General features: G+C 48.1%; 2 protein-coding genes and 1 non-coding gene across 12 annotated transcripts in view; all 3 read left to right on the top strand.

Moving 5' to 3' along the window:
• Nucleotides 1-1,056: 1,056 nt before the first annotated feature.
• Nucleotides 1,057-16,799, top strand: TPD52L2 (TPD52 like 2). 8 transcript variants are annotated; one of them, XM_021527316.2, is made up of 11 exons: nucleotides 1,061-1,156; nucleotides 1,518-1,657; nucleotides 2,758-2,906; nucleotides 3,714-3,773; nucleotides 5,251-5,310; nucleotides 9,263-9,364; nucleotides 13,145-13,171; nucleotides 13,547-13,588; nucleotides 14,800-14,848; nucleotides 14,930-14,978; nucleotides 15,062-16,799. In XM_021527316.2, the coding sequence occupies exons 1-10, from the start codon at nucleotides 1,138-1,140 to the stop codon at nucleotides 14,963-14,965; spliced, it is 684 nt and encodes a 227-aa protein (XP_021382991.1). In that variant the 5' UTR covers nucleotides 1,061-1,137; the 3' UTR covers nucleotides 14,966-14,978; nucleotides 15,062-16,799. The 8 variants fall into 8 exon arrangements, with proteins under 8 accessions (XP_021382988.1, XP_021382991.1, XP_021382987.1 ...); XM_021527313.2 differs by lacking the exon at nucleotides 14,930-14,978 and having other exon boundaries at nucleotides 1,057-1,156; nucleotides 1,545-1,657; XM_021527312.2 differs by lacking the exon at nucleotides 14,930-14,978.
• Nucleotides 16,800-18,891: 2,092 nt separating this feature from the next.
• On the top strand, nucleotides 18,892-18,963 carry TRNAE-CUC (transfer RNA glutamic acid (anticodon CUC)). Its single transcript has one exon. It is a non-coding gene; the product is annotated as a tRNA-Glu (tRNA).
• Nucleotides 18,964-19,244: 281 nt separating this feature from the next.
• DNAJC5 (DnaJ heat shock protein family (Hsp40) member C5) overlaps nucleotides 19,245-23,688 on the top strand; it is a 30,691-nt gene continuing 26,247 nt past the window's right edge. Inside the window, exon 1 of one of the 3 annotated variants that reach the window (XM_021527309.2) lies at nucleotides 19,245-19,309. The gene's annotated coding sequence lies outside the window, so the exon portion shown is untranslated. The remainder of the gene's footprint in view (nucleotides 19,310-23,688) is intronic. The other 2 variants (XM_021527311.2, XM_021527310.3) reach the window with 2 other exon arrangements.

The following is a 23,688-nucleotide window of genomic DNA, read 5'->3' as shown; positions in this document are numbered from 1 at the left end:
GGCCGGGCTGTGCCCGCAGCGGGCGCGGGGCAGAGCTGCCCTCCTGCCACGGCTTCCCCTTGGACGTCGCTGCAGGTGGCACGGCGAGAACCCGGTGTTTGGGGCACACCGGGAGCGGGCGGCGGCCCGATCCCTGCGGCTGCACCGGGAACGGGCTGCGGGTGACCGGGCACCCGGGGCGGGCTGCGGGTGCCGGGAGGGCTCCGGCCACCGCGGCCGCCTAGGCCGGCCCTAACGGGAGTGCCGAAAGATGGGTGAGCTCGTCACCGTGCTGAATGATCAGCGCTAATTAACGAGCCCGGTGGGAGGCTGGGGCGGGGAGCGGAGCTCGGGAGTCGTACAGAGCAGGGCAGGGAATTCCCCGATGCCGGTGCCGCCCGGTGTGTCGGGCCGTGCCCGCCGTGCCGGTTCTGCCCGGTGTGTCGGGCCGTGCCCGCCGTGCCGGTGCCCGGTTCTGCCCGGTGTGTCGGGCCGTGCCGCCGTGCCGGTGCCGGTTCTGCCCGGTGTGTCGGGCCGTGCCCGCCGTGCCGGTGCCGGTGCCCGGTGCTGCCCGGTGTGTCGGGCCGTGCCACCATGCCGGTTCTGCCCGGTGTGTCGGGCCGTGCCGCCGTGCCGGTGCCGGTTCTGCCCGGTGTGTCGGGCCGTGCCGGTGCCCCGTGCCGGTGCTGCCCGGTGTGTCGGGCCGTGCCGCCATCCCGGTGCCCCGTGCTGGTGCCGCCCGGTGTGTCGGGCCGTGCCGGTGCCGGTGCCGGTTCTGCCCGGTGTGTCGGGCCGTGCCGCCGTGCCGGTGCCCCGTGCCGGTTCTGCCCGGTGTGTCGGGCCGTGCCGCCGTGCCGGTGCCCGGTGCTGCCCGGTGTGTCGGGCCGTGCCGCCGTGCCGGTGCCCCGTGCCGGTGCTGCCCCCTGCCCTCGGGCCGCGCTCACGGCACCGCCCGGCCCCGCCCGGCCGCGCTGCCCCCCATGACGTCACGGCCGTGTCCGGTGCCGGGGCGGCGGCACACGTGTCACCGTCACCGTGGCGACGCGGCGCTGACGCGCCGTGCCCGCGACCCTCCCCGGAACGGGCGGGCGGCGCGCGCTGAGCGCGTCACCGGCGGCGGCGGCGGCGGCGGCGGCTGGACGGGCCCGGGGCGCCGCCATGGAGAGCGCGAGCCAGGGTACGGGCCGGGTGCTCCGGGCGCGGGGCGCCGGTGGCGGGGCGTGCCGGGCACGGGGCACCGGGAGCTGCCGCTGCCGTGACGGGGGGCGCGGCCCCGGCGGTGGGGAGCGGCCCCGCCGGTCTCAGCGCCGCTTCCCTCGCCGGGCCCCGTCCCCACCCGCGGTGCCGGGCACGGGAGCCCGTGAGGCCGCGGAATGAATTCCCGGTGCTGCTGCCGGTGGATGCTCGTGGAGGAAACTCCGGCGGAGGTTTCCGTTCCTGTTCCCTTCCCGCAGCTCCGCCGCCCCCCGCCCTGCTTTGCATAACGCGCCTCGCCTGCCGCTTGCTTATTCCGTGCCTCTGCTCCTTGTCTGCGACAGATATCAACCTTAACTCTCCCAACAAAGGTCTGCTGGCGGATGCCATGACCGATGTTCCCGTGGATAACGCGGCCCGGGGCGCTGCGCCCGAGGGATTGAGTGTGGCCGAGGAGGAGGAGCTGAGAGCCGAGCTCGCCAAGGTGAGGGGGCTCGCTGGGGCGGCGTGCGGCTGTGTTCTGCTGGGGAGGAACACACAGGAGCCACAGGGGCAGCACTGGTTGTGGTGGTTTTTTGGAATTTTTTTTTTTTTTAATTTTTCAGTCTTACCTTTGGGTCTCTGAGGTAATTGTTCAAATGCACAAAGCTGGCAGGTACTTCAAACGCTGTGGTGTGTTGTTTGCTCTTCCCCAGAACAGCCTAATTTAGAGCTCTAAGGAAATAAGTGGCTTTTGAGGCCATGAGCTCAGTGTAGGGTTTTGGTTCCATGTGAAGCCAGAAAACACTTCAGGCAAATGCTAAGCAAAAAAAAGCCATTTTTCCGCTGAAACACTGGAACACATAATGAGCTTTTCTTCTTACCTTTTTTCTCTTAAATATTTATTACATTTTACATGCAACTGGTTTTGGTGCCTATATGCTTTTGAAGAGCTGAGGGTTTGCAATGTAACATCCTAAAGTTTGATCACCTTTCGGGGTTTAAAGGTCAGGTTATAATTTCTGTCTGAAACGTGGCTGAAGATAATTGCAGCTGTTTCTCCGTGGTCCTTTCCTTCATGTGAGAATCTTGTGGTGCTTCTTTGACTTGCAGGTTGTGGCAGGGGAGGACTTTGCTGCTCTGGGTGCTCATGCAGGGCTTGCTGAGCTGCAGCTAAGGTAGAAATGAACCCACTCTGCCTGGAAACAGCTCCAGAGTGCTTTGAAAGTATTGAAAGAAAGATCTCTGAGGAAAAACTCTTTGCTTTAAAGACATCAGAGGAAAAGAAACATAAGATAAGATCTTAGTTAATAAGGTTTGGCGACTGAATGGTGTTTACTGTTGAAATTACAATACAAGGAATGGTTTCTGTTCATCTCAGTGTTACTAAATCACCAGTCCAGTGACTTGTATAGAGGTGAAGTCTGAGTGGCCTCCCATTCCAACACAGTTTGTGTTGAGTTGAATAATTTATTTGATGTTCTTCCCAATTTTTAAAATTAATGTCAATGAAATGTTGCTAGTTTCAATGGATGTAAAAATCTGTTTTAATTTAGAGTTTCTAACTGAACTGTGATTTGAGACAAACCTCTGCCTTTCTCTAAGGTTGAAGAAGAAATTGGTACTCTTAGGCAAGTTCTGGCTGCCAAAGAGAGGCACTGTGGAGAGCTGAAGAGGAAGCTGGGTCTGACTCCCTTGGATGGGTTAAAGCAAAACCTGTCCAAAAGCTGGCACGATGTCCAAGTCTCCAACGCGTAAGTGTTGCTTGTGACACACCTGTGCTTACCTGGGACTGTGTGTGACACTTCCCAGCAGGGTATTCCAGAGCTCTTTTGAGTGCCTGCAGGTTTCTCTTCTGATGGATTTATGGAGTAAAAGACACCTTAAAAAATATTTTTTATGTCTGCATAAGCTGGATTTCCATATCCATGATCAGGATGAATTGTTGCTGGCTGCTCTTTGCCGTGGTGTTAGAGATCTGGATCACACTTACTGGTTCAGTTTTCCCATTTCTGCTCGTTCCTTGAGGCACAGGCCTTGTTCTGAACTCAGCCTCAAAGAGAAGTGCAAGCAGTTTCACAGCTTGTGCCAGTTCAGAAGCATTCCCTGGGTCATATAGCTTGAATTAAAAGCCTGCACTTCTTAGGAAAAAAATCTGTGATATTGGTGTGCTTCACCAGTCATCTTGTCCTAAATATGTGAAGTGCGACTGTTCCTGAGGAGACATTAAGGGTGTGGTCCCTGCTGTGCTTGACAGTGCCAAGAGGAGGGTCCCTGAGGTAAGTTTGTCCCTGCACTGGGTGTCAGGGACTCTGGGTGCTCATGGACATCATTCAGACTAAAAAGTCTCCTGTAACTTAACTGGGGTTTGGAGTTGATGACATTGATACTGCAGATCAGGTTGTTGAGCTGTTCGTCTTGCTGTTTATTCTTTCTCTTTTTCTCATCTTCCCTCCTCTGTCCCTGCCCCATTTCTGTTATTCCTTTGTCACTGGAATCTGTGTCATTGTCTTCTAAAAATGAATATTAAAGTTATATTCATTAACACTTTCTGTTTCTAGTTATGTGAAAACATCTGAGAAACTTGGAGAGTGGAATGACAAAGTGACACAATCTGACTTGTGAGTGCCTCGGGCTCCTCAGCATCTCCTCCTTGTTCCTTGCTGCCTTCCCTGATTTGTGCTGCTCCTTGTTCTCCCAGGAATCAGGGCTTGCTTGGGAGCTGGAGGCAGGGTGAAGCAGGATTGTTACTTCCAGCATGCCTGGCTTTCAGCTAGAAACATCCCTCAGTTGCAGAGGAGATGAGTAAATGTTACTGCCATCATCTCTGTCATGGTCTTGCAATTGCAGAAGAAAAATTCCGATCAGTTACCAGACCACATTCTGTATGAAAAAAAAAAAAAAAGAGGGGACAAAAATTTGACCAAAATTTCCCTTCAGTTGGTAATTGGTAGATTAGTCTGTTGTTTCAGGTGCCTTATTAGTGAACTCAACCTTTACTGTGAAGCTGTTTCTCATCATGAATGTTGTAAGAATCAGTTTGACTGCTGCTTTTCTGTTTGCCCACCTGGGAGAGAAGTGGCTGGAGGTGCTTCCCCGTAGCTAGAATTAGGGGCTGTGCAATTGCCAGAGTGTTCATGAGCTTCTGAACCTGCTGCATTGGTGTGTGACCCTTTTCCCAGTGTCAGCACTAGAAATCCATGAATTTTAATCTTTACTGTGTATCCAGGCAGGTGACAAATGCAGACAAAGAGCATCTGGCTACTTTTGCTTCTGGAATAAAGTATATTATTTTATTTATATCTTTAATTATATTAGAGCTCTACTGATATTAGATATGAATCATTGATTCCTGCTGCATAACTGAACTTAAGGATTCCTTGAGTGCTTTCTGTGCTGAAGTTTCTCTCCCTTTGTCTTGTGTTGAAGGAGATTATTTAGCTAAGAGGAAAACGTGAATTGGGAACATCACATCATTAGGCAAGGTGGCACTGATCTAATTGGGGCAAGTGAATTCTGGGTGATAAGTCCCCTCCTTTGAGCACCTCTGTGTTCTGTCTGAGGTGGGAGCAGCCACCTTCTGTAGTGTGTGTGGTCTGTACCTCCAGAGTTAATTGTCACAGCCCTTAAGGTACTGTTCTCGTACACAGAAACATGATTTTTAAAGATCAGAAAAAACAAAATTTAATTGATTGTCTGGTTTCTACTGTATTGGTAAAATACATCTTTGGGTGTGGCAGTTTGATTTCTTTTTGCCTTATGATCAGTTCACTGATCTGTGCTTTTAGACCATCAACAGAGCATGTAGGAAGGGAGCAGAAGGTGCAAAGCTTTTCATTTCCTGACAGCTTTTAAATGCAGGCTTTGTTTTCTTTGTGCTCAGTGTTTGAACATGCTTAAACAAAAGAAACTGGGGCTTAGGTGTCTCCCTGCCTCTCAAACAGTTCTTTTCCTTCTGGCTGTACCAGAGAGGCTGAAGCTGTTGTCAGAGAAATAAAGCCTCTGTGTAAGTGTAGAGTCACTAATAACGTGGGAAGTGTCAGAAGAAGTGTCTGTAGTGAATCTTGGAGCTGTCTCTAACCTCAGTTGTGTTTGTAGATATCTTTCAGCCAGCAGCACACTGGAGGACTGGAATGAAAAATTAACTCAATCAGAAGCGTGAGTGTCTTAACCTTCAGCCTTAACAAATGCTTTCCTCTGCCAGTCTGCTGTCACTAACTGTGCTGTGCCTCTGCTCCCAGTCCTCTGCTTTCACCAGATCTACCTGGACATTTATCTTTCCTAGCTTTCAACTTTTTTAACCCAATAAATGCCTCTGCTGGGAGAGGGAGCTTTTCCTCAGGCCATTTTCCAAGTGATGCTCTATAAATGCCTGCCTGGTCTCAGGAACTGGCTGAAACCCCTGGGTAGCTGAGACCTGTGTGCCACATGTTACACCTTTAGCTGAGAAGCTGTGGAATAGTTAGACTGACTTTCTTGTTACCCCGACATGCTCTACAAGGAGCAGGAGCTTTGCTTTCTGCTGTGGTACCTGATGAGAATAGAGCTGGAGTGTCCAGGGCAGCTTCCTCTCATGTTGGGGCCAGAAATAGACTCAAACAGCTTAAACCTGACAGCTGTTCTACTCCAGTTGTTCAATGTAAATCTCTCTTAGATGTGCTCTTACTAAATGCTTGGAATTAAATTCTCATCTGGACTAAATTATGGAGGCATATTGTAGAAGTTGGCCTCTGTACTTCTTGTATGTATGTAGGGTGATCCCTTACAGTGCTGGAGTGGGTGCAGGTAGGTTTTGTCATTATTTTCTGAGCTGATTTAAACTGGGGAGGTAGGTCTTAGATGTGAGCCAGCTTTTCCTGTTCTCTGGAGTGGGTATAAAATGCAGTCCTTGGAGCTGTCTGGTTATCAGCAGCATGTGTGAATGCACAGCTTTCTTCCTAACATGGGTGAAAGAGGAGCAGAGATAAAGTGTAGGAGTAGCAGAAAAAACTTTGAAGTATGCAGGTCTACTTTCAACTGTGTTTTCTAGATTAAAAAGCTGTAAACTGTCACCATTTCACTTGCCAAGTAGAATGACCTTGGTTTTTGTGCTTGCTGACTGTGGCTGACTCCAGCAGGAGTTCAGAGTCCCTCCCTGGGTGTGCCTGCTAGAGTTGAAAACTTCTGGTTGTATCTGTTTCCTTGTACTTGACAAGCACCAGAAGTGTGGCGGAAATGTGCTTTTGTGGAGCACTTAGGGCCTGAAGAGCTGTGGCACCTTGGCTTTCCTGCTTGCTTTGGCACTGGACAGAGTGACAATTGGTGCTGGCAAGGTGGAGACTGAAACAGGGACGTGAGAGAGATTGAAAGATTCCAGTAACATTTTCAGAAATTAATCAGAATTTCTACTTCTTTAAAGTTTAGTGAGTGCAAAAAGGCAAGTTCAAGAAGTCCAAGGGTGAGGTTTTATTCATCTGTTTTGGGGTTTTTTATGCAAATAAATTGTCTTTCCTGTTGCAGTGCTCCTCTGCTCTATAACTAACAAGGTTCTTGACTGAACTGGGAATGGACCTGACTCCTGACCTTACGGTGCTTTTGTGTGCTGTGGAATTTCCTGGTGTTTGCCATTCCTGGCCACAGACTTTCCCTATGCAAGCAGTACATGAACAGGCAAAACCCACCCCAGTCTGTTCCTAGATCCAGTTTCACTGTAACTAGAATGTGAGGTGACTTAACACAGTTTGTGTCTTTAGCCAGACAGCTCAAATGGTGATTGCTGGATGAAAGCAAGTGAGAGGAAGCTGGTGTTAATGGATAAAGGAGAATTTGAGGGTGCAGATTTCACTCCTTCCTATCAGGGTTTATAAGAGAGGTGTACAGTGAAATGTTTGAATACCACAGGATGAACAGCACAGGGCAGAGATCATCTCTGCAGCTTCTGCTGCAGCCAATTGCTTGTGAGTAAAGTGGGGTATTAGCCAGAGCTTCTATTTATTACTCCCAGATTTGGATTATTCCATTGTGCTTTGTGCTGGGGCTAAGGGAAGAAAGTGAATGCTTGTGAATTTACACCCATGGAAAACCAGGCTGTGGCACTTGCAGGAGAAGAGTTGCAACTTCTAGGTCAGGGCTTTGTGTAGTTAAGTTGCATTAGAGCCTTGTATAAGCTGATCCTTTGCTGTCACAGCTGCAGCTGCACATGTGTGCCTGGTGGCAGTTCTGGGTTACAGAGCTGCTCATTTCCCTGTGCTTCCCTGGCTCTGCCTCCTGCCTGGCACCAGGGAGGTGTGTACGTGTGTGTGGGAGCTGTGGATGCAGGACTAGGCTGGCCATCTGATCCAGCTGCTGCTTTTTTTGTGCTTCCAAGTTTACATTTAATCCAGATTGTTGCCTTGATTTAGATTGCTGTGCCAGCACAAGCAGCTGTGCTGGAGGAAGGAGCACACTCAGGCAGAAGCAGCAGCACCCAAGTGCTTGTTCTTTGGTTATATTAAAAATTCTGCTGTCAGGCGTGGAAAACACGATTGGAAAATCTCTGGCCTGCTGGAGCTGGACATAATACCTGGAATTTTGCAGTATGAATGGCATGATGGTGTCTTTTGAGGCTGCAAACCATTCCTCAGTGCTGAGTTCTGAGTGCCAAGCAGACCTAGAGTCAGCACTGCAGACTTTGGTGAGTATGAGGTTTTCAGTATTTGTTAGGCAGCTGTAAATCAAAACATGCCAGGGCTCAGCCAGGGAGGAGCCTGGCTGCTGAAGGCAGGGCTTGAGATCCTCCTCAAACACAGTGCTGTAATAGGAATAGGAAGGCAATCCTTGCATGTCCAAGCAGCCTTGGTGCTGATCAGTTCACTCTTAAATTGTGCTGAGGTGCAGAAATTGTGTTGTGCAGAGGCAATGTTGAGGCCTTGCTGTTGGGGTATGCTCAGGTTCTTCCGGAGCTGTTGACTTCAAGGAGAATTGGTCTGAAAAATGGAATTATAGGAATTATAGGAGGTATAGGAATTCTCTCTGAGACAAAGGAAGGAAAAGCTGATGCAGTTTTGCCCTGTTGTGCTTCAGTCTTGTGTGTATTTGTGATTCAGAAAACAACAAACCAACATGTTGTAATTGGAATTGCTCAAATCCAGTTCTGGTGCTGTCCATGCACTTCTGCCTGGAGAGAAGGAGATGTAAGTCATCTGTCACCACGGTGTTCGTAGCCAGGGGAGCTCAGGCATGACAGAAGATTAGGCTGTTTATAATGCCCTTCTCCTAAATGTCCTCATCAAGCAAAAAAATAATCTCAAGCTGAAATATTTGGAATAAGAAAAGTTTAAAATGTTTAACTTGTTTTTCAGCCTGAGTCTTTTCTTTGTAGTCTGAAGAATGACATAAATCTAGATGTTAATCATCAACTGTAGAATAGTTTAGAGAGAATGAATTAATGAAAGTGACACAAAGATTCTTTGTTCCTGAGATTAGTCTCATCTGGAGGAAACAAAGCTTCTCGAGTGTCTCCAGCTCAGGTATAAACTTAAATAATCAGCTGATAAATAAAAGCTGTTAGACCTTTTACCTATTGTGGTTAATGGTAACTGATAGGAAATTTCTCTACTAATTTATTTCTAAACTGCTGCTGTAGAGCTAATGCTGATTCCTGCATTTCTTTACTGTATGGTGATGATGGTCTTGCTTCTTGCTTCTTTCCTCCAAAATATAACTCCACAACAAGTGCTATGGCTTCCTCAAGGCTGAAATGTATGGAATAGGTGTGGAATAGGTTCCTGGATTTATTTCCTCCAGGATATGAAAAGATGGTTGCAGAACAATTAGGCTATAGTGCTGAGGTGTTAGAGCTTCCACGTGAAAAATTAGTTTTGCTTTGGTATTTAGCAAATATTTGTTAGATTTAAGAATATATGGTCGAAAGTATAAGGTGAGCATCTGGAAAAATTAGTCCTGCACTTGCTGCTTTTGTAAAACTTCAAGTATTTGAACATATGCAAGTCTGGAAGTGGCTCTTTCAGTAAAGTCAGTGCAGCTCACTAACCCAGCTTCTTTCCTTTAATATGGGGTCCTTCTTCAAAATGAATGGGACACTTTTGGATCCAACTTGTTAGTTCAATTTGTGATTTTTTTTTCCATGTAGTTACAAGAAGACCCAGGAAACCCTTTCCCAGGCAGGACAGAAGACTTCAGCAGCCCTTTCCAATGTAGGTTCTGTTATCAGCAGGAAGCTTGGTGACATGAGGTAAGATTTCTGCTTTGCACTCCAGGGCTTTGATCTTGATTTCAAACAGGAATGGGACTTTAGACAATAACTAGGCTTTCTTCCATTTTTCTGCTTAGTTGGCAGCACATTGCTGTTGATGGACTGCCACCTTCTGTGTGGCCCTGTGCATTGTAGTTCAGGACAGATTAAACTCTTATTGAAGACTTACTTGAGGGGATTAGCCTGTTCTAAGGCATTTAAGTTTGGTTTAGGATAACCGACCAAACATTTTTAGCAGCTTTTACCGTCATGTACATTCACTGCAGCTTTTATATCATATGTAAGAAATTAGAATTTAAATTTCCCTTTTCCATTTCTTACTGGGTTATGGAGGTGTGTTTTCTCAGTGTAACTGCTTTGGATTAGAGAAGGGTCATCCCTCCTGTGCTCTGTTATGATTAAAAACAAAAAGGGAAAAGTCTGTTTGCTGCATTCCATGTGGTTTCAAGCTCTGGGTGTTGACATTCCATGAGAAGGGCAGCATGTCTTCCAGGCACAGTTATGTCATGTTGGTTGGAAAATATCAATTGATTCAGAAGATTATGACACCATTAAATTTTTTTTCTGTGGTTGGGCTTATCTCCATTCCTTAAGTAGATGACCACTGAAATAATTGCAAATTGCAACCTTTCCAAACTGGCAAGAAGGACTGGTTCTCCTGGCTGATGTTCTTGCTCTGTAAGATTTTCAGCTGCACAAAGCCCAAGGTTAGAGTTGGTGATTTACCTGCTCCTCAGGTAAACTTAAAGATTTAAGCTGAAGATTTCTACAGAACTTTAAGCTAAGTATTTCTTTTCCACTGATGGTAACATCCACATTTCTCATGCATAATCTGTTGACCACATTTTTCTTGGATTTGAGAGCTAATTCTGGATGTACAGCCTGTCTAGGTTACTAAGGAGGAATTTTTAGAGCTTGTATTTAACATGCTATCTCAGACCTTGATTGAATGGGTAGCTGTCATTCTTTGTAGGGAATTTCCTATTCCACTGTGGCTGGGAGTATCCGAGTGGTAAGAACTTGTTGGCCTCTGATCACATAGTACTGATTTATTCTGGTTCTGTCCTCAATGAGTTAGTTACTGTGTTCCTGGAGGGTATTTTTTGGTGTTTTCAGAAGCTCACAGCTCTGAATTTGGCAGAGGACTAGCTGGCTTCCTACCCTTTCCAGCATTCAAGTTGTAACTTTGCTTTCCTGGAAACTCCCTAGTGTGATGGAAAAAAGAGACTTTCATGTAATCACAGCAAATACTGGCACAAGATGTGGTGGGAACACATTTTGCCAAACTGATGAATGAACTTGGGCCTGGTTTCTGCAGTCTGGCTGGGCTATTGCAGCAAAGGAATGGGAACTGTGCTTTTTTTGGGACCACACGGGGAACTCCTGAACTGGGGTTGCCACAGGCAGGAGCTGTTTTGACAGGCTTGGTCCTGCCTGTTGTTTTTGAGCTGGGAGAATGCAGCTGCTGAAATGCTTGTGCCATCCCAGGAGCAGGTGATGGAGGGAGGGGATGCTGGGGTGCTTTCCTGATGGCAGAGCTGACCTGGCACAGTCGCTGTCACAGCTGGCCCAGGCACAAGCCAGGCCTCTGCAGCAATGGTTTTTCTCAGCTTCAACATCTGCATTCCTTTTTATAGCTAATACCTCGGGTGAGGTGTTGTGAAATACAGGCAGCTTCTGTTTTATCATTTGGGAATCCCTGCCAAAGTTATTTCAGCAGGATTTGTATATGTGGCCCTGTGGGGGAACACAGTAATGATTTTTTTTTTTTAAGACTTTTAGTTTTTCTCTGCATATATAAACAGACTTCTGTCTCCTGTGCTGCATCCAAGTCTTCCTATTTCTGATACTGAAGAAGGTTTAATTCTAAGCATAAGGTTTTGTAGGAGCTGTCCCACTTTTCACCCTTGCCAGGTGAACTCTGCTGTTCTGACATGAGATCAGAGCTGAGGAGGAGTGAAGTCTGTTGTATTGCTGTGATCACTGCTCTGAACCAGTGGGATGATCTCTGTTCCCAGAGAATCTCTCTTACAGGCCTTATAGCCTACACTGACCTCCATTACTGCACTCTGGTTTTTTCCTTCTTACACTATAAATTCACTTGTAAAGCGAGTTTATTTTCCAGCACTGGAGGTGATGAGATAACAGAGGGGTTTTCCTTGTTTAGTCAGCCTTCACCAGTTGATAAATGCAAGGAAGACCTGATGAATGGGACAGAGCCTCCAATACCCCAAGGGCGTGGGCCTAATTCCATTAAAAATGCTTGGACCAAATTGTTTTTAAATACAAGTAACATGTTAAATCTTTAGACTTGTTGTATTCTGGTCAAAATAATTTTGGTGTGTGAATTGTAACCTTGGGAAGTTAATGCTGTAACTGTGTGCTTGCTGCATTAATGCTCTACTGGATTGCTCTGAGGGGAGGAAATGTACTTAGTGGGTGGGATTTTTTCAAATCTTGGCCTGTTCAGATGTCTCTGTTATCTCCACCTACAGTTAAAAAGTAAATTGGCTTTTAGACATTCTGTTCCTGCATTTTACTGATGCCAGTAAACTGCAAAATTGGAAGTGTTTTCTTTTTGTTGCTTTGTGGGTTTGTGTCCACCTGTGCACTTCATGGTGTCTGATGAAGTTTGCTGCTGTACATAATGCTATGAGCAAATTCATTATGAAATGTCAGCCTGAACCCAAAGTGCTTGCAGATTCTGGAATTTATGTAAATTTTCAATCCTTATGGAAGGAAGAAAAGGGTTACTGCTAGGTCCAGGCCAAGATACTGAGCAAGGAACCAGTGCTTGTGGTATTCTGTATGGAGCAGCATGGTGCATGGATGTGTTATCTGTGTTGTTCTCCTTTAAGCAAGGGTAAGTAGAAAGTTAATTTATTTCACATGCAAAGGCAGCATTTCAAGGCATCTTGGATATATGGGGAAGTGAAACCACAGAGCCAAACATCTTTGCTCTGGCTGTCAGGAAAAGCCCTTGTATTCATTGCCAAGTATTCACATCCAACTTGCCATGATGCTTCCTACTGCAGAAGAATTATATTTAAGTGGAATAAAACACAGCTCTTTTAGAGCATTCTGGTAATCTTCCTAATGAAGTATGAAACCTCAGTCTGTTGTTTCAGACTGTGGAGATGCTACTGCATTGCAAAATCCCATCTTAAAAATGGACAACCAAGTTACAGGGTAAACATGATACCTTTAATCTTATCTTTAATAACCTGCAGTGCATTTGTTCTCTGAACTGTAACTTTGAGATTTGAAGGCTTGGCAAGATAAAGTGCAGGTATCCATTGCAGGTTGCCCTTGCTCAAGTCCTCACCAGAAGTCTGAGCAATGCTGTCTTTGTATGAGAGACCACAGGGGGAAATGGGGGAAGGAGGTATCTCTACCAATATAGTTGGTGCTTGGTAAAACCTTAATTTCAGAAAAAAAATTGCTTAAAAAAACATGTGGATGGGGTTAGGCAGAATGTTTTGGTTTTCTGTTGCACATCTACTCCTTCCCCTCCCCAGCCAGGTTCTAAGTTGATGTAGGTGCTGTTAATGCTCTTTGAGAAACATCTTAGCTTGTCTGGAGTTAACGAAAAGAATTTTTTTGCTTGCTTCTGTGATTTATTTTGAGAGGCTTCCTCCTGGGTATTTGACTTTGCTGTCCCATGATTCTTTGACCGTGTCCCTGCATTTGGTGTTTAGCTCTGTGCAAGTTTCTGACTATTCCTTCCTTTTTCTCTCTGCTGCCCGTGGCCTCTCCCAGGGCTCACTCCATCTCACATTCCCTTAGGTAAGATACTCTTCAAGGCTCTAAAAGAGCATTTGTTTCTGTGCCAGGCCCTTGCAGACTTTAAAGGGGAAGCTGGTTATTTAAGCCTTGCCTAAACTTTTGACACAGATTAAGAAATCTACCACAAACCAATGCCCTGGGATTGACTTCTGTATCACAGTTGCAGTTATATACTGGCTATCCTCTGTCTGGGAAAATAAATTCAGGGCTGCAGCTGTTAAATAAGGAGAGATGGGGCTGGCATTTAGCACTTGGGTTGTCCACAGCAGCTTGTGTGTGGACAGTGAGTGCTTCAGACCCGGGGTCAGGCTGCTTTTTGCACGGTGTCAAATTGTTGTTAACTTTTTCCTCCTTGTCCCGAATGCTTCCGAGCAGCGGCTACTCCATCCGCCACTCGATAAGTATGCCAGCCATGAGGTAATGTAGCCTGTGTCTGCTGAGTGGGGCTGGGGGGAGGACAGCTGTCTCCATCACTGCTGGGGGGTTTCTTCTGACTTGGACAACCAGCTCTGTTCTCAAGCAGGCCCCTCTCCAAGCATGGATTAACCACGGCCTTCGGTTTGACTATTTAAAGGGTATTTTAGTATCTCTTAAGGTCATTAGCACCTGTCTTTTTTTGGGCTAAGTGAAATGTTGCACCTGTACCAAAGTCTGGTTGAAGCTTGCAGCTTCCAGAGGTCCCTGAAGGGCAGGATTACAGTTCTGCCACAATGTATGGCACAGCTGTGGCTGACACCGAGGTGAATCCTAACGGGAACCTCTCCTCGGCCTTCCCTCACATGCCTTAGCTGGTGATCTCCATGCAGGGCTGGACAAGCCCACAGAACTCTCTCTGTTCATCCTCTTTCCAGATCAGCAGAGGTTGTTTTATGGCTGCAAATCTAAAGCAATTCCTTGGAACAAAAATAACTGAGATGAGGCGAGTCATCTCCCAGCGCTCCCGCAGCCTGGCCCGGGGGAGCAGCTCTATGAGTAATTGCCTGGTCTGCATGCTCAGTACAGAGCACTCCCTGAAATCCTTCGCCAGCGAAGCAGCTTGTTGGGCTGTCAAACAACTGACCTGGTTTTCTTTGCTAGAAACATGAAATGCTCTGATTAATTTATTAAGCTGTGATTTTTGTGAGCATTTCCTGATGCAAATGATCACCCCTTTAGAAATAAAACTGCTGATAGGTGCGGGTACATGGCCCTTCCCCTTCCTCCCCATGGGATGTGATATAGGAAAATGAAGTCTTTGTTTTAAACCTTTCTCAGCTTTTCCTTACCATTATTTAAAACAAAATAGTTTTAGTTGGAAATTTTTTAAAGCTAAGAGCTGTTTTCTTCTCTACCTAAACGTGCCTTGATTCCCCAGTAAACTAGGACTTGTTTCCCTCAACATTTTAGCTTGAGCACTTGAGGGAATTCACGTGGTATAAATGTTTTCCTTTGGAGTTTGGATGTGGTGTTCATGCTTAGTGTGCCTGAGAGATTTGTGCCAAAGGCTGTGAGGAGCTGGAAGTGTTCTGGGTGATGGTGTCACTGCAGGGGAATGGCCACAGAGCCCAGTCACACTGTGCCCATTTGATATGGTTAAGAGTTAACATGTCTTGATCTGGCTTTTTTTTCTCCCCTCTTCTTTCTTTAAGGAATTCTGCAACCTTCAAGTCCTTTGAAGATAGAGTTGGGACCATAAAGGTAACAGTCTGCTTTGTCTTGTAAACACAGAGTGTGAAGCCTTGTGCAGAAACTTTAATTTCTGCAATGTTTTTCTTGTAGACTAGTATTCGGGCAAATGGCCTCTCAGATATGTGAAGTCTTGGCTACAGTAGGTGACCTTGACAAGGGGGAATTGACTTGGTATTCCCAGTGCTGCTTTCTTGTTGTCCTCACTCTCTTCTCTCCTTCCAGTCCCGAGTGGTGGGCAGCAGGGAAAACAGCACTGACGGCCTCCACTCGCCCTCTGGAGCTGGGGACAAGCCTCCACAAGACAACGCTCCCTTCTAGGCCTGGATGTGGCTTTGCACAGCTGTGCACAACTGGAAGAGCCCCCTCCCTCCCAAACCTCCACCACAGCAACAACATGCCAATCCAAGATGGGGCTGAGAGCCAGTCTGGAGAGATCCATCCTTCATTCATAGACACTGCTGCTGGATCCAAGTCAAATAAAGAGAATGCAAAGTTTTGTACACAAATAATATTTTACACTAAAGTTTGTAGATTAAATGTATCACTGCTGTCCTTTTGGGAGAGCGTGTAAGCTGGAGTTTCCTTAAAGTAGCTCAGAAATGCCACTGCTGTGGATGAAAACAGTTTTCCCTTGTCTGGCATGGCTTGGAGCAGATACATGGCCCTGAGAGCATGAGGAGGGCAGTAACTGGAGAAGCCAAGTGCATGGGCACCTTAGCTTCAGCTCCTGGCTCCGTTCTCTGTGTGGGCTACTCTGTGAGCTCCCAGGCTTCTCCTGTTACTGTTTTCTCTGGCTCTCATTGGAGCTGTCAGGTAGATGGGGTAAACAGTTGGGGTTTTTTCTGGGCTCCTAAAAGGTAAACTTCACTTAGCAGCTGCCTCATTGTTACACTAATGCTCTAGCTTTAACAAAACTAAGAATCTTTATTTTTAAATGCAATGAACTTTAAAGAAATAAAGCGTAAAAACAAACAAAAAAAAAAAAAGCTTTTGCATATTAGGGCAATGCTCCCTTGGACTCTGAAGCTGAATTGCAAGCCTTACATCACTTACGCTTTACTTGTTTATGATTTATTTTCTGTAGAGGAGACTGCAAGGGTTCTAAAGCTGGTTGTTGAGCACTGGAGTTTTGCATCATGCAGTCATAGCAGCATGTTTATAAAGCCAGTTCTTGTGTTTATTCAGTGGTGCACTCTGTTTCCCGAGTGTATGAAACTTGCTTCTCCCTTCTCAGCTTATCCCTTCATTCTTGGAGGAGGAATTTCTGAAGGCTGGAATATGGATACCATTGGAGGGACTCTGCTCTGGTCTCTAAGGGCTCCTCCAGCTGGTACATCTGGCTGTGACTGGATGGGTTTCTCAGTTGAAAGCCCCAGCTCTAATTTTAGTTTACAAAACTGGCAGAGAGTCATGGAGCTCACCCAGTCCCTCCAGGGCCTGGGTGTTTTGCTCTTTGATGTCCAACTTCATTGCTCAGGAGCTGACAAATTCCAAGTTTTCTCCTAGAGGCCTGATCTTATTCTAGGCAAGGTGCCTCCACATATAAATACCTAGAGTGAGCAATTCTGTGCCTTAGAGGCGAAGTGGGACTTACTCAGGTCTTTAAACTTATGTACATATCTGGGTAGTTTTAGTGGTTTATCACCCCAGAGGGACTGAACTGCCTCTGACCCTTTAGAGAAGCAAGTTTTGACACTGATTTGGTGAATCTCCATTTCCCCCACCCCTGCTCCCCTCCCTCTGCAGACCTGGGGACGTGGGACGAAATGTTAGTGGGCAGATGTACTAGGCCATAGGTGGAGTGTAGAGTGTTGTTCAGGGGCACTCCTCGTTTGACTGGAACTGTGAGGAACAGAGCCAGTGAAATGGGGACTGCAGGAGCTTGGGTATGGAACTGTTTCTCTTTAAGATAAAGACTGAGGAAATGTGTCAATAAAGAATTCCTTTGGGAAAAAATGGGGTGAATGTCTTTGACTTGTTTTAAGAGCACTGAAAGTCTTGAGTGGATGTTATGAACTCATCAGTTAAATACCAACTGCCTGCAGCAGCCTGAGGCAAGAAGCAAGTGAAATATTCCATCCTATCCCAGCTCTGTGGATTCTCTCATGAAGGAATGTACTAAATAATACTTACAGTCTCCTGTTTCCTTTCCAAGATACTGGACACTGTTCCCAAGCTGATTCCTCTGGGCTGGGGAGCTGCAAACTCTATGACTGGTGCTGCAGGTGAATTCCAAACTTCCTCATGCCCTTTTCCTGAGCTGGGAGCGTGGGGCTGCAGTCCCAGCAGTAACCTTGGCAGTGGGAGCTGAGGCTGGAGAAATTTCTAATGTGGAAAAGCTGCAGCTGTGGTGCTGGCATGGCTTGACAGTGGTACCTGAGGGAGTCAGTCGCCTCCATGGAAGCTCTGGCAGTCAAACACCACGGCACAGGGGAGTTGTGGATGGATGGCTGGAGCTGGGAGCTGCTGTCTCCAAGTTTAAAAGGGCAGTACAGAGCAGGCAAATAGGTTGTGGAGAGGCCAGCAAAAATCCTCAGTGTGCTGTTTGCAGAGGAAGGATGCCCAGCGAAGCTTGGGACATCTGCTTGGTGATGAGGGTTTGGTTTTGGTTTTGTGGGCTTTGGGTGTTTGTTTTGAAGGTTGGGGGTATTTTTCCTACATCACTTTGTTAGGTAAAACTACATCTCTCCAAGTGTGGCTAAAGACAGGTTGGTGTGAGACCTGATCCTGGAGCACCCAGGCTGAGGTGAGGGCAGATGGCTCCATCCCACAAAGCAGATAAACAGCAGAATCGAAAAGTAACTGCAAAAAGCAGGAAGGAGCCACTTTTCCCTGCTGGCACCATGTCCCAACCCTCAGCCTAAACCACAGCAAGTGTTTCTTAAGGAATTTGAAATTTATGGTCTGAGAGGGGTTGCACAACCACTTCAGCAGCCTGTGCTCATCCCAGCTGAGAGGGCAGTGTCCAGAGCCAAGCTGCCAGCTTTGGCCCACTTGCTGCACCCCTGTGGGTGCTGGGGTGGGCTCAGCATCTCTTCTTGGGTGCAGACTCTGTGCAAGATCCAAGGTCAGTGCTGGGGAGCCCCAAAAGTGGTTGGTGTTTTGGACAGGGAAAGGTGCAGGAGCTGGGCTGGGGATGGGGCTGGAGCAAGGAGATGATGTGGGTGTGTGATTCATGGTGATGACTCTGTTGGCAAATAGGATCCATCATCATTCATTTCTTTAAAATGTGAGTCAGAGGCAGCAGACGGGAAAGGCCATCAGAGCCTCACGGAGAAGCCACACAGCAGCAGGGCCATGCCGGAGTGATGGGAGGGATAACTGGAACCGTGTTCCTGAGGTCACCACCCCAGCGCCACCTGCTCCAGGATGCACTGTATGGATGGAAATTGTGCTTTTACCTAACACTGGGAAAGCCGTGTTTCCCAGGGAACAGCCAGGAATGCCAGGAAACTTGAGCAACTGGGAAAAACAGACTCATGAGCTTAAAAACCTGATTTGCTCTAATTATAAGCACTCATTTTCATTGAAGGGAACCGGCTCTGCGCTGAGCTCCTGAGGGCCGCAGGGGCCGGTGTGGGGCTGGGTGCGATGGCAGGATGGGATTCTCGAACGGGGCCGGGGTGATGGTGCTGCCCAGGCTGGGGCTCGGCGTGCGGGCAGCGGGCTGAGTGACAGCGCCCGAAAGGCAGCGAACCCTCAGGCCTGCGGCACACGGGTGATGTCCTGGGGGTGCTCCGTGAGCTGCTGCAAACCCAGACCTCCGGCTCTTCCACCGGCCCCAGCCCCGCAGATCCCGTGTCACAGTCCGATCCCTTCCTGGGCCAAGAGCACCACCTCCTGCGGGGAGCTGCCGCCCCTGGCCTCACTGATCCTTGTGCCGCAGCCGCCAGCCCCACTGCAGATCCCGGTCCCAGTGCCACGGTCCCGGTTTCCGTGACGGGCGGCAGCCCCCGCCCCCTGTACCGCAATCCCAGTCCCGCCGTGTCGCCATCCCGGCTGGCCACAGAAGCAGTGCGTCAAAGATCACGAGCGAAGCCTTCCAGCATCGCTCCCTGGTGGTCTAGTGGTTAGGATTCGGCGCTCTCACCGCCGCGGCCCGGGTTCGATTCCCGGTCAGGGAAGCTCCGTTTTTGCCGCGCTCTCTCCCGCTTTTCCCCCGTCCTTCCCCGCCCCCTCCGTTCCCATGGGGATCCCCCCCGCGCGCTCCCGGCGCTGCGGCCGCGTGCGCGCGCGCGGTGGGGGCGCTGCGCGTCGGGGACGCGCATGCGCAGCGAGCCGGCGCCGCCCCCTCCCGCGGCCGGGTCCCGGTCGGTGTCTGGCGGCGGCGGCACCGGCGCTGAGGACGGAGCGCGCGCGCCGCCGCGACCGGGCCCCGCGCGAGGCCCCCAGGAGCCGCCCCCGCCCCGCGGGGCCGCCCCCGCCCGCCCGGGGCCGCGCGGCCCCCGCCCGCCCGCCCGCGGGCCGCAGGTGAGCGCGGCGGGGCCGGGCCGCGGGCGGAGGCCAAGATGGAGCTGGTGGCGGGGTGGGGGGGGAGCGCGGCCAGGCGGGAGGACCGGGGAAAGGTGGGATGTGCCCGCCGGTATCTTCCGGCCCGGCGGCATCTCCCTACCCGGCGGCATCGCCCGCCGACCATCCCCGCCCCGGGAACCCCCCCGCCCCGGGAGCCCGCCGCTCCGGTCCCCGGTGCCGGTGCGCGGCCCGCGCCCCACCGCGCTCCTCGGGGCAGGGGGGAAGAACCCGAACAAAAGGCCTGGGAAGGTGAATTCCCAATGAAAGTCATCTCTGTGTGTGGGAGCCGTGAATCACTCTGGCTCGCTCCAGCAGCCGGGGTGATTTTCCCTTCCCTTTCCTTACATTTTCCTGCTTAATTTATATCGAAATAATTAGTAGCCGCTCGGCTGATGAGGTGCTTAATGAATGACGTACCAGCGGCGGGAAGCAAATCCAGCCTTTATAACGTGAAACTTGCAAAGGCAGCATATTTCTGTTTATTCGTGCAGTGTCTTCTGGCTCTCAAATTAAGAATTCCGGTCAGGTAATTCTGGAGATATGGAATGCAACTGGACCGAACGGAGACAGCGGATTCCCTGAGAGCGCCTGGCTCCTGCTTTTGTGCTCTATCAATACCTGCCTGTTCCACACCAGTGACACAAAGCCTTGAGTTTATTAGTGGAGTGTGGGCACTGATGCAGCCGGTGCTCCCTGGGGAGCAAGGTGAAGGCCATCCTGTGTGACATAAGAGGGAAAGCCAAAGGGTTTTATCTTTTCTAGGTTTGTTTTCATTCAGGGGTGTTAATTTTTGTGCCCTGTGAGACATTGCTGTTGAGCTGTGTGTGCTGCGGTAAGGCTTAAAAAAAAAAAGGGGGCATAAAATTTGATACATCATCTCAGGCCGGTGTGAAATAATCTAATTCTCCTTGCTGATGTTTGCCTCGTGCCAGCTTATCATCAGGAAAGGGAAATGATGTGTGTGTGTGCTTAAATACTGTTTTAGTTGGCTGCTTTTGAAGCAAAAACTTGCAGGCCGCAGTCACCCAGTGGCTGAGCAGTGGTGGTTCACCCATTTCTCTGGGTAAATTAAGCTCTCCAAAGTATGCAGAGCTGCAAGGATTTTCTTTGGAAATGCGTCAGGATTGGACCTATTTAAATTCTTGAATTGTAGCAGCCTCCTTGAAGTGGAATTTATTCTTTTGACTGCAATTTCATTAGAGGCGTTTTCAGCTTCTCAGGCGTCTTGTTGGTTGCAGGTCGCTTTAGGATCAGGGTTTGCATTTTTGTTTGCCTTTGATAGAATATGATAGAATCCTAATCTGACTAAGGGATCCTGAGAAAGAGATGCCAAATTAATTTGCTTTAATGAATTAGCTCTAATAAATCAACTATGCTATGTGCTGGGAGGGAGAAAAGAGGGGAAACAAGCTGGAGTGGAAGAGAAATTGACATTAATATATAGAGTGTAAGATAAAAAGAAGTTTATTTTTATTGAGCAGCTTCCTGTGGTTTTCTCGCCATGCTCTAAGGGCTTTGGAGAAATTTGTCATGTTGCTGGCAGTGCAGAATCTGCATTGTGGAGAACTCAGGCTTTGGAGATAGGATTTTCAGCCAAACAGCTTTTTGTAAGCATAAATAAATACTTCTCTCCCTCCCTCATTTATTTTGTCTTAGGGATTGTCTGCAGCGTTTAAATGAAAGGGGAGATGCTGCAGCATGGTCATGTTCCTCCTAAATTTTGGATGTGTTGCATTGAGAAATTGCAGGCTGGAGGCTCAAGTGGAAGATTCCCCTCCTTCCCAGAGTGGCTTTATACTATATTTAACCATATTTTATTAGTGAGTGCCTGAAAAAAGGAATTTTTTGTAGCATATTTTTTCTCCTAGTGTAGACCATAGAGCATGTTGATTATTCCCAGGAAGTATAAACACTGTTTCAGTCTTTCCCAGTGCCCAGGGATCCACCTCCTTGCTCTGTCCCAGTTTGCAGTGGGTTGTAGGCAGCTGATTTACTTTGTGCCTGAGGTGGCACCATCACTGAGCTGGCTGGAGCAGGGACGTTGCCCAGGGTGATTGGAGCCTGCCAGAGGCTGGTTTTGCAGCAGATGATGGGAACAGGACTTGGAATGCAGCTGGGGTATGGACAAGCTTCTCACTGTGCTGCGTGAAGGCATCTGTGGAGTCAGTGAGGGAGTTTGGATCCTCAAACTTTGGAAAACATGGAGCAGTACCAGAGTATGACTTAAGAACTTTCACGCTGGAGGGAGTCCAGAGGAGGGCAGGAAGATGCTCCCAGGGCTGGAGCAGCTCTGCTGTGGAGAGAGTTGGGGTTGTACAGCCTGGAGAAGAGAAGGCTCCTGGGGGACCTCAGAGCCCCTGCCAGTACCTGAGTGACTCCAGCCCCTGGAGTGACAAGGACATGGGGGAATGGTTTCACTGATAGAGGACAGGGTTAGATTGGATGCCAGGGAAGAATTCTTCCCTGTGAGGATGGAGAGGCCCTGGCACAAGTTGCCCAGAGAAGCGGTGGCTGCTCCATCTCTGAAGTGCTCAAGGCCAGACTGGATTGGAGCACCTTGGTCTTGTGGACGGTGTCCCAGCCCATGGCAGGGGAGTGGAACTAAATGATCTGCAAGGCCCCCTCCAAACCAAAGCAGTCTGGGATTCCATGAGCCCAACAGCACAAGCGTTGATGTTGAGATCCCTTGCCCTCACAGGTTCTGTGTTTGGCTAGTGGTGGTTGTCAGCACTGATGCTGTTATTCATTGTAGTTCCTCTCATGGTGAGCTTCAAGAAGGATTTTTGTCTGTGTTGAACAGTGTGATAGGGAGTGTGAATGGAAACCTAATTGGATTACTTATGAAATCATGTTTTAGGTTAAATATAAAAGCTGTTCTGACTGTTTTTTGAATTTATGAACTCAGATGCCAGAATATCCTCCCTGGGAAAGCAGGTACAACTGAAGGATGGAAGGGCCTTCAGCAAATCCTGTCTATCCTTGGCTTATCTGTCAAGGACCTGTCTATCTTGTCAATGATTTGACTTAAAACAACAGTGCTGTAACTGCCTCTGATATTTGCCATATTTCCCTGTTTTATCAGTTTGCCAGTCTTTTTGTAAGTATTGTTAATGTTAATAACCAGATCAAAATATTTTTCAGTATTTCTGGAAATGGGTTGCCAGAACTTTTCTGTAGAGTTTATACCCAGACTGAGCACTCCAGTACCTCCCCAGAACATGCAAACTGGCACCTGCTGGCAACTTCACTGCTCTCCTGTCAAACCACAAACAGGGATTAATTTAAGGTAGTTTTACTACATTAACTGATTTCCCTCAGAGTTTGCTCTCGAGCTGTGTAAGTCCTCTTTGTTTGGCTTTGTCTCTGCCTGGGAAGATGAGGATTGTCTGCTGGCCTGAGGAAAAGATGTTTTCCAGGAGCAGGAGTGTGAGGCTTGGCAATCACTGGGGTTCTGTGAGGTGACCCCCACCTTCTCAGCAGATGGCACAGAGTCCTGCAGTGTGTCTGTCCCCTGTCTTAGGAGTGGCAACCTGGGCCTTGGGACAGCTGGGTCATGGCAGAATCCAGAGGGAGGGATGAAGAACATCACCAGTGCTTAGGACCAACGTGAAGGATTTTACTGTTTCTTTTCACCTGAAGAAGTTGTTTTGCAGGTGCTCTGATAATTGAAGTAGTTTGAATTAAGCTGTACAGGTGCTCTGTGGTGATAGTGGTTGGTTAGCCAGTGGCTGCTTTCAGTCTTGAAAGAAGGAAATTTGAATGTTGTGATATCTTAGGATTTCCTTAGAAGCTCAGTTGAAATATTGTCTTAATCAATAAAAAAAAAATACAAAGCACAGTTGCTGGAAAGTGCATGTTTACCTTCAGACACACTTTGCTTCCTATTTCAGGCCATGCAAACTGATAGAAAGACCTGTGTTCCAGAAGGTGCATCAAGATTGCTTAAATGTTTTTAATAAAGTGATGGTAGCCAATAAAAAGGGTTAGCATTTTTTTTCTGCACAGAATAGTTAATTCTAATTAGTGACATTAATTGTGGGGTTTTAATGTATTGTTGATACATTGCTTTTTATATTGGGAGAACATGAATAAGGTTGTTTTATCATATGTTAAAATTTCTTGGCAACTCCTCCTAATTCCACTTATCTTGTATCTGCCTTGCACTGAAATGTGCCTTTTTAAAGCCTTTTTCTGTCTTTTTCATTAGTGGTGGAGTGTGTTCAGTGCCAGTGTGTTGTAGGGCCAAATTCAGTAAAATTTAAGTGCCTTTTTCCTCTGGGTGCAAGTTTCTCATCTTCTTGTGCAAGTATTGAAAAGAGAAAATTGCAGGTTTGTGG

Source organism: Lonchura striata, chromosome 17 (assembly GCF_046129695.1).
Source record: "Lonchura striata isolate bLonStr1 chromosome 17, bLonStr1.mat, whole genome shotgun sequence".
Taxonomy (NCBI): Eukaryota; Metazoa; Chordata; class Aves; order Passeriformes; family Estrildidae; genus Lonchura; species Lonchura striata.
The sequence above is the reverse complement of the archived record's forward strand: the minus strand, read 5'-3'. Positions and strand labels throughout refer to the sequence as shown.

Excerpts from the sequence above, each read along its gene's own strand:
- TPD52L2 (XM_021527312.2), top strand. Across the intron at positions 13,589-14,799 it reads ATAAGTATGCCAGCCATGAG|GAATTCTGCAACCTTCAAGT; the intron begins GTAATGTAGCCT and ends TCTTTCTTTAAG. Across the intron at positions 14,849-15,061 it reads ATAGAGTTGGGACCATAAAG|TCCCGAGTGGTGGGCAGCAG; the intron begins GTAACAGTCTGC and ends CTCTCCTTCCAG.